The 10,000-nt window shown below is 39.7% G+C and overlaps 1 protein-coding gene across 1 annotated transcript; it reads left to right on the top strand.

Moving 5' to 3' along the window:
• Positions 1-1,611: 1,611 nt before the first annotated feature.
• On the top strand, positions 1,612-9,674 carry LOC147472314 (putative neutral sphingomyelinase). The gene is made up of 7 exons (XM_086545314.1): positions 1,612-1,619; positions 3,223-3,231; positions 3,413-3,506; positions 3,761-3,973; positions 4,649-4,777; positions 5,216-5,327; positions 7,536-9,674. The coding sequence occupies exons 1-7, from the start codon at positions 1,612-1,614 to the stop codon at positions 7,934-7,936; spliced, it is 966 nt and encodes a 321-aa protein (XP_086401440.1). The 3' UTR covers positions 7,937-9,674.
• Positions 9,675-10,000: the final 326 nt, after the last annotated feature.

The following is a 10,000-nucleotide window of genomic DNA, read 5'->3' as shown; positions in this document are numbered from 1 at the left end:
TAGTATTCCTCCGCCCTTTCCTCCACCTCCTTGTTCATCATCGTGAGTATCCTTTCTGCTGATTAAATATCGTTTTATATGTTACATCACACATTAAGTTAATAGTGGTTGGTAGTATTTCAAGAATATAGCACCTATATGTGATGTTTTCTACATATGCGGTAAGGATTAAGAAGAGGAAGAGGCAATAAGAGAGTTAGAGAGGGTGAGGGAGAGGGAGAGGGTGAGGGAGAGGGAGAGGGTGAGGGAGAGGGAGAGTTTAAACAGAACAGATAATTTTTCATTCGTTTACCTTAGACACTGATTTCTCGCTCTCTTTCAGCTAGTGAAAGACAGTGGCATGGCAGCAGATGACGTACATCATCGAGTAATACCTCCTTTTGAACAAATGATCCTGGAGGTAAGTACCATATTTTACCATATCCCTTTTTACCTATATGTTGTTGTTGTTTTCTTTCTTCTTTTTTTTTTTTTTTTCTTTCTTTTTAGGCATATCTTGCCTAATCACTGTTCAATGCAGATTGTTGTTCTGAGAACATTCCGATCAGCAAGTATATTTCATTTGCAATAAGTACACACACACAGACACACACATAAGCACACACACATTCACAACACACACACACACACACACACACACACACACACACACACACACACACACACACACACACACACACACACACACACACACACACACACACACACACACACACACCAGCACACACACATACATGACCACACATTACACACACACACACACAACGCAACACACACACACACACACACACACACACACACACACACACACACACACACACACACACACACACACACACACACACACACACAACACACACACACACACACACACAAGCACACACACATTCACAACACACACACACACACACACACACGCAAGCACAACACACACATACACACACACACACACAAACACACACACACACACACACACACACACACACACACACACACACACACACACACACACACACACACACACACACACACACACACACACACACACACACACACACACACACACACAAGCACACACACGCAAGCACAACACACACATACACACACAAACACACACACACATATGTATACATAAACATATATATGTGTGTGTGTGTGTATCAGTTTAGATTCGAAATGTTTTACATAGCTCTCATTTTTCAGGATGACTGGAAAGGAAAGTATACGAAGGGAAATAAACAATATCTACGAATCAAGTAGGGAATGAGGAAAGAGGGGGAAGAGAGGAGAGGGGGACCACACCCCACATATAAAAGTGAAAGAGGAGGGAAAGGGAAAAAGGAAAAAAAGAGAGAAGGGAGAAAGAAAGAGAGGCGAAAGCCAAGCTGTAAAGTTGAGCTGTTGGTTCAGGAGTTGGAAAGCAAAGCGAACTACAACAAGTCAAGCTGTATAAATTGCATCTGGGTGTACAGTTTAGCAGATGGGTGTAGATTGATAGAGCTGGATATATTAAGTAATTAGTAGGAGGGGGGGTGGAGGGGAAGGAAGGGAAGGGAGGGAAGAAAGAGGGGAAGGAAGAGAAAGAAGCAAGAGAGAAAGCAAGCTGGAAAGATGTTAAGGTAAGTTATTATAGGAAAATCCACAATATAATCATATATCATAAACAATTAATGAAAATCAATTTGATTATTTTTATCCGTGAGTTTTATCATCACTATTATTGATGATATTGTAAACATTTTGAATGATTATTGGAATTTTTATCATTATTATTATTATTATTATTATCATTATCATCCTTATTTGATTTTATCATATTCTATTGATAATATTGTAAACATTTTGAATGATTATTGTAATTTTTATCATTATCATTATTATTATTATTATTATTATCATTACCATCCTTATTTGATTTTATCATATTCTATTTCTCTCTTCTTATTCTTTACAGAGGAATGAATACGTGCACAGAAAGAGATTTGCATTTCAGTACCTCGTTACGAAACCAAGAAAACAATATCAAGAAGGTAATTTTTAGTCACTTCTCTATTATTTGTGTTTGTTAAATATCTCTATTTTCCTTCTTCTCCTTCTTCTCCTTCTCCTCCTTCTCCTTCTTCTCCTTCTCCTCCTTCTCCTTTTCCTCCTTCTCTATCTCCTACTTTTCCTTCTTCTCCTTCTTCTCCTTCTCCTTCTCCTCCTTCTCCTTCTCCTTCTCCTCCTTCTCATTTTCCTCCTTCTCTATCTCCTACTTTTCCTTCTTCTCCTTCTTCTCCTTCTCCTTCTCCTCCTTCTCCTTCTCCTTCTCCTCCTTCTCATTTTCCTCCTTCTCTATCTCCTACTTTTCCTTCTTCTCCTTCTCCTTCTCCTCCTTCTCCTTCTCCTTCTCCTCCTTCTCATTTTCCTCCTTCTCTATCTCCTACTTTTCCTTCTTCTCCTTCTCCTTCTTCTCCTTCTCCTTTTCCTTCTCCTTCTCCTCCTTCTCTATCTCCTACTTTTCCTTCTTCTCCTTCTCCATCTCCTTCTTCTCCTTCTTCCCCTTCTTCCCCTTCTTCTCCTTTTCCATCTCCTTCTCCTCCTTCTCTATCTCCTACTTTTCCTTCTTCTCCTTCTCCATCTCCTTCTTCTCCTTCTTCCCCTTCTTCTCCTTTTCCATCTTCTTCTTTTCCTTCTTCTCCTTCTCCTCTTTTTTCTTTTCCTTCTTATCCTTCTCCTTATTTTCCTTCTCTCTTTTGTTCTCCTTCTCCTTCTCCTTTTCCATCTCCTCCTTTTCCATCTTCTCCTCCTTCTGCTTCTCTTCCTCCCTCTCCTTCTCCTCCTCCTCCTCCTTCTCCTTACCCTTACCCTTCTTCTCCTTCTGCTTGTTCTTCTTCTTCTTCTTCTTCTTCTTCTTCTTTTTCTCCTCCTACTCCTACTCCATCTCCATCTTCTACTTCTCCTTCTTCTCCTTCTTCTTCTTCTTCTCCACCTTCTCCTCCTCCTCATCTTCATCCTTCTTCTTCTTCTTTTAATTCTTCTTCTCCGCCTCCTTCTTCTTCTCCGCCTCCTTCTTCTTCTTTTCCTCCTCTTTCTTTTCGTAACTGAATGTAACTGAAAAGCATTTTCACTTTAAATTTTTAGAACATTGATCATACAAACATTTACTAAGACTAATATCTTGTAAAAATATCAAGCCCTGCTTCACTGACAAAACTCATGATTCTATTCTCAACTTTACAGGTCAGTAAGGTACTCCCTCATTCACATTACTTCTACAGCGGTGTTGGGGGGGAGGGGGGGTGGGGGGTAAGGAGATAGAGATAAATTGGGTCAGGTTTGTGTACCTTCTCACGCACCCCCCCCTTTACAAGCAGACCAATTAAAGAAGTATTTTACCACCCTTTTTGCCCTCATGGGTATCCACACAAAGGCTCTTGCATGGTGATTGTGGGAGACAAAGGGACCTTGCTGTTGCCCCGGACCACCAAAGACATGGCATCCCAATTACTCTTATAAATACACATGTACGTTATTATACTGTGTCGTTGTTCTATCCACTTTTTCAAAACCTTTCATGAATAATGAGACTTATTAAATGGATAAGCAGTACCTTACATTTATTACTAGATCATTTCTGCAATTACTTGTCATAGGTATTTGAATATATAGGAGAAGAGTGAAATTGTAACAGTTGTAGTGAAATTATAGGATAGAGTGTGGTTAGTATTCATGTATTTGATATTTTGCGACTAATGTTAGACTTTTATTTTCTCCACAGCTCCATGCTTTATACGACCACAAAAATGATACTTACGTACACCATCGTGCTGTTCAGGCATACGAGACAGCACAGCTGCTTCGTTTTGACCGTGCAAATGAAGATGTTGTAGTGTTCAGTGGAGATATGAACTGCACACAAACAGACTTCGCATACAGACTAGTCAAACATAATGGTGCGCTGACAGATACCTACATAGACAGTCCAGTTAAGGTTTGTCATCTTTTATTCTGTAAGAAATGGAAATAATTGATTTCTTGTAAATTTCATGTTACTTCCTTATAAACTTGCAGTAACTATATAGAGGATGTTGAAAGTGAAATGTGTTATATCTTAATAATGAACTTTGAGATCATTAGAGATTACTTTAATTTCTTTGAAATCTTTGATCACATGCCCAATTTTTTTTGTCATACCTTTCCAGTATAATAACACTTTGTTGATTATGCTTAGCTTTAAGTATGTTATATAAGAAATGCGACTAAATTTGGAAACCATGAGAATAGAAAATGCATTAATTTTGTAGTTTTAATTAGTTTACACATAATTTCTTTAATTTCTGTTTTGTCAGTGGATTCGTCACTACTTGATATATCATTTTATAGTCAAAAGCAAATATTATGATTCCCATCAAATGATCAGCCTTGCAGTTAGAATAAAATATCAGGTAGAATACATTAGAATTTTACTGTGAGGTATTGAAAAAGAGAGAAAGCGAGAGAGGGAGAGAGAGCAAAGTACAAAGAAGGGAATAAAAAAATAAACAGCAAAAAAAAAAAAAAAGAACACTTGTAAGAATAATATTTTTTAGTGTTCTGTAGCCAGTGCAGAGAATTAGGTCTGCCATTTGTGTATTATTTGATAGAATATGTAAATATCTCTTGGCAGACACCTGGATCGAATGGAGAAACAAATGAGACTCCAGCCAACAGCTACACTAGTGTCAAGACTCTCATGGAGAACCCCTGTGGCCACAGAATTGACTACATCTTCTACCAGTCTTCCCAAGCGTACAAGGTAAGATGTGTAGATGGAATTACAGTGCATCTGAAATACACACACTTGAGCATGTGTGTACAGTAGCATAAAACATGGATGCACACAGTGGAGTATGCACACACAAGAGCGTACATGCATATGTAGCACACATAGAAGTGCACACATGAGAGCACACACATAGAAGCTTGCACCTATGTGAACATGTACACTTGCGAGTGTGCGCATACACGAGCAGACATATGCACATGCATACTGGTATAATTATGGTAAAGTTCATATAATTTCATTTTATGTCTATTATATCTGATACAAAAGAAAAAATAAAGATGTTAGCATTAATAAGACCTACAGTACTACAATCAAATGATAATCAACTTATTTACAATAATATAAAGAATACCTTTAAATGGATCAACTTATTCTTAAAGGTGCTTTATAGCTTGATTATCTTGCCAGGTCAAGACCAAAGTATGTGACCTGCCATGGCCTCAGAGAATCCCGCAGCAAGAATTCAGCTTCTCAGACCATGAAGCCGTACGGACAGTACTTACTATCACCCCAATGAAAGGTAGAGTATTTTTTTTTTGTGATATATTAACAATTATAGATGTTTTAGCTTTTGAGCATTGTGTAATGCTATGCTCTTTTGAGACCTTTCTCTCTGTGATTTTAAAGGCATGGTTTTCTTACTCTTAACATATATTGCAACATCACAAGTGACCACTTTTTATTTTTGTTTGCTGCAAAAAGTTTCAATTATTGGTAATATTTCTCATTGAGATAGGTCATGCAAACTGAGTATTCAGTATTTCATTTGAGATATCAAAAGGAGATGGAGAAAGAAAGAAAGAAAAAAGTAAAAAAAAAAAAAAAAAAAAAAAAGATGAAGGAAAACCATAGATTCATGGTCACATTATAGGACTTTTCAAGAGATATAATATATATATATTTTTTTTTCTCCTAGTAGTTATAACATTGATAAAGCATAGAGTTGTTGCAATGAACAAAATATAGACCAATTTTTAAGGGAAATATATAACATGAAAAAATATATAAACAGCATACATGTATTTTTATTATTAGATAATCAGAAAAAAAACTACATTCATCTATCAACCCATTACCGATGAGGTGGTTTTAGCTCAGCCTAGACGAAATGCGCAGGCCTATGACTGTGGTCTTTTTGTCTATTTGTCCACACCCGTTCAGTTGGCAAGATGACTAGACAAAAGCTATGGCGTTTTACTTCCATGACGTGACACCATGACATGAATGTCACATCATCTGTCTTTAATGTGTTAAAAACATGAAAAACTAAAATGATATTCCATCATGAACCAAAGTATAAAAGAGTCATTTAAATCAACTTTAGGCGTGTGTGAAGAAAGATGTTTACACCTTGGCCCATGTCATGTCATTCTCCTTTATTTTCTCCTTCAATTTCTTCTTCAATTTCTCCTCTTCTTCCTCCTCCTCCTCCTCCTCCTCCTCCTCCTCCTCCTCCTCCTCCTCCTCCTCCTCCTCCTCCTCCTCCTCCTCCTCCTCCTCCTCCTCTCCTCCTCCTCCTCTCCTCCTCCTCCTCCTCCTCCTCCTCCTCCTCCTCCTCCTCCTCCTCCTCCTCCTCCTCCTCCTCCTCCTCCTCCTCCTCCTCCTCCTCTCCCTCCTCTCCTCCTCCTCCTCCTCCTCCTCCTCCTCCTCCTCCTCCTCCTCCTCCTCCTCCTCCTCTCCTCCTCCTCCTCCTCCTCTCCTCCTCCTCCTCCTCTCCTCCTCCTCCTCCTCTCCTCCTCCTCCTCCTCTCCTCCTCCTCCTCCTCCTCTCCTCCTCCTCCCCTCTCCTCCTCCTCCTCCTCTCCTCCTCCTCCTCCTCCTCCTCCTCCTCCTCTCCTCCTCCTCCTCCTCTCCTCCTCCTCCTCCTCTCCTCCTCCTCCTCCTCTCCTCCTCCTCCTCTCCTCCTCCTCCTCCTCCCCCTCCTCTCCTCCTCTCCTCCTCCTCCTCCTCCTCTCCTCTCCTCCTCTCTCCTCCTCCTCCTCCTCCTCTTCTCATCTCCTCCTCCTCCTCCTCATCTCCTCCTCCTCCTCCTATCCTCCTCCTCCTCCTCTCCTCCTCCTCCTCCTCTCCTCCTCCTCCTCCTTCCTCCTCCTGCTCCTCTCCTCCTCCTCCTCCTCCTCCTCCTCCTCCTCCTCCTCCTCCTCCTCCTCCTCCTCCTCCTCCTCCTCCTCCTCCTCCTCCTCTTCTCCTTCTCTTCCTACTCCTCCCTCTCCTCCTCCTCCTCCTCCTCCTCCTCCTCCTCCTCCTCCTTCTTCTTCTTTTTCTTCTTCTTCCTCTTCTCCTTCTCCTTCTTCACCTTCTCTTTCTCCTTCTTCTCCTTCTCCTTCTCCTTCTTCTCCTCCTTCTTCTCCTCTTTCTTCTCCTCCTTCTTCTCCTCCTTCTCCTCCTCTTCTCCTTCTCCTTCTCCTTCTCCTTCTTCTCTTTCTCTTTCTCTTTCTCTTTCTCCTTCTCCTTCTTCTCTTTCTCCTTCTTCTGTTCTTTCTCCTTCTTCTCGTTCTCCTTCTTTTTCTTCTCCTTCTCTTTCTCCTTCTCCTTCTCCTTCTCCTTCTTCTTCTCCTTCTTTTTCTCATTCTCATTCTCATTCTCATTCTCATTCTCCTTGTCCTCCTTCTTCTCCTTCTTCTTCTCTTTCTTCTCCTTCTTCTCCTTCTCCTTCTCCTTCTCCTTCTCCTCCTCCTTCTTTTTCAATATATATACAATGCCTATTTATCCCTGTATGGTAATTTCAGGCACTGAAATCATGGAAAAAATACCAAGTGTACAAGCCAAGACGGATGCCCTGCTGGAGTGCTCTGCAGTGTGTGAACAAGGTCTGAAATCTGTTGGCTCTCAGCAGAAACTCTACATTGCCCTGTCAGTCCTGTGTGCTATTGTCTTACTGGTGTGCCATATTGTGATATGTACAGAGTCGTCATCTGGCGTGACCCGCGGGTTCCTGGGCCTGTTGCTGATTTTGTTTACGTTCTGTCTTTCATACCTGCTCTTTGTGGCAACCATTTTCTACAGCTTTGAAAGTAATAAGATCAAAGAAACAAAGTTAGGGATAGAGCATCAGCTGGACGAACTGAGGGAGAAAAATGCGCAAATCTTCGAAGAGGAGAGGAAGAGGTCGCAGTCATTCATCAAGTGACCAAGGATCAGGGGATTGGAATCAAATGATTGTGATAATGGCTCCGAGCTGCTGTGAAAATTCCGAATTCCAAAGACAATGATTTTGCTGTCTGTCTGTGAGGAAATCATACACATTACCTAAGACTAAATGGAGCATGAAGAAAGGATTCATTAGTATTGAAATTTCAGTTTATTAGTAGTCAAACTTTCAAGAAGCAAAAAGGGAATCCATAGTACTGTAACAGTAGCAGTGTCTTTACAGTATTAAAAGTTTTGTGAGCTTTACCAAGAATTCCATCTTCCTGACTTAAGTGGGCATTCTCCCTTTTTGTGCAATGTCAAGATTGAAGTTTGAAGAAGTATCTTAAATGAAATGCATGAGAAAATGCACAATAAGGAAAGACACTTTTGTTTCTAACCTTTTTTTCATGCTCTACAGTTTTAGACATAGATTTTTCTTATTACTGTAACCTAATTGAAATGCTTTAAAACAAAGTGGTATGGTATGTTTGTACACTTGCTGTGATTGTGAAATCTGGGAGACCGAATAGTATTTTCTATTAGACAAGTAATAAGGGAATGCTATGCCTTGCTCATACCGTAACATTATGAGCTCAAAGTAGCTCTTTGCTGAAGGTGTTCCTTAGGAATGTGTGTTTATTATTGTTAACAGGTTACTGGTTTGTGTAGAAAATAGATGGAAGAAGAGGGTAATGTGAATGGAAAGTTATTAATGGCAACTAGCAACAGCATGTGAGTGATCTTTGTTTTGCAATGTGATTACATGATTTTAGGAAAACTTTTAGCCAATGAAGAAATTATTGTATTTTTTTATAACTGCAGTATATTTAGATGTAAAGTATGATGGCAAAGCAAGTTTGAGGAGAATTGATTTTGTTTAAAAGACTTTTACTCTCAAAGATTACTAGTTATACGTGGTTTAAAATGTTGTGTTCAAAGAAAGAAACTTGTATCGTTTTCACTAATGGAGACCTTCATTCTTATTTGTTTGAAAGGGTGTTTTTTTTTTTCTCTCTCTCTTTTTTTAAGATTTTTGAAACTTATAATTTGCTATAGAGCCAATGTTCCAATGCTTGATATTATTGTTAGATCTTGTTGTTTTTTGTGTGATATTGATTTACTTTTTTATTTTTTAACTGATAGATTTATTTCAGTTATTATAAGGAGGTACTGAATGCAGACAGTATGCAAGGTATATTAGAACATGTTTATTTACCAAATGCTTTTGTACAGCAAACTTGTGAGTTTATTGTGACAGGATAATGGTTAATTAAGAGAGGAGGATAAGGCAGTACCATAACTTTATGAAAAAGGAACCAGCAGAGTGATATCAATAACGTCTCTGCATAATTTACAAATTTTTCAATAAACGTGATATTTAATATAAGGATATTTATTTAACGTGTGCTACTCAATAAAGGAACTAGGGGGGAGGAAAAGAAGTTAGATGGTATAGTATAGAGGAGATGGAGGAAGATAAAAGGACAGTAAGAGAAAAGAAAAAAAAAAAAGAGAAAGAAAAGAGAAAATGAGTGATTGTATGAGAGTGAGTGAGTGACTGATCGATTGAGTGAGTGAGAAAGAGAGAGATAGTGGTGAGTGAGTGCTGAGTGAGCGAGCGAGCTAGTAATTGCATGATAGTATTTACATGAGAATGAGCAAGTTCGTGAAAGTGCGCGAGTGAGTGAATGAGTGAGTGAGAGTGAGTGAGTGAGTGAGAGAGAGGGGGAGAGAGAGAGAGAGAGAGAGAGAGAGAGTGACTGAGCATCTGAGAATGAGTGACTATGAGATTGAGGGACTTCATGAGAGCGAGTGATTGAGTGATCGAGTGATCGAGAGAGTGAGTGAGTGAGTGAGCGAGAGAGTGAGTGAGTGAGCGAGCGAGCGAGCTAGTAATTGGATGATAGTAACTACATGAGAATGAGTAAGTTCGTGAAAGTGTGTGACTGAGTGATGGAGAGTGTGAGTGAATAAGTCACCCGCAGGGTAGGTAAGTATATGTTTAATAGATTACTTCCTGGGTGCTCCGTGTTGCATGGTGTGAGATACAAGTTCATGGCAA

The sequence above is a fragment of the Penaeus japonicus genome, unplaced genomic scaffold (genome assembly GCF_977035675.1).
Source record: "Penaeus japonicus unplaced genomic scaffold, GWHDUDI00000001_assembly GWHDUDI00000002, whole genome shotgun sequence".
Lineage (NCBI taxonomy): Eukaryota > Metazoa > Arthropoda > Malacostraca > Decapoda > Penaeidae > Penaeus > Penaeus japonicus.
The sequence above is the reverse complement of the archived record's forward strand: the minus strand, read 5'-3'. Positions and strand labels throughout refer to the sequence as shown.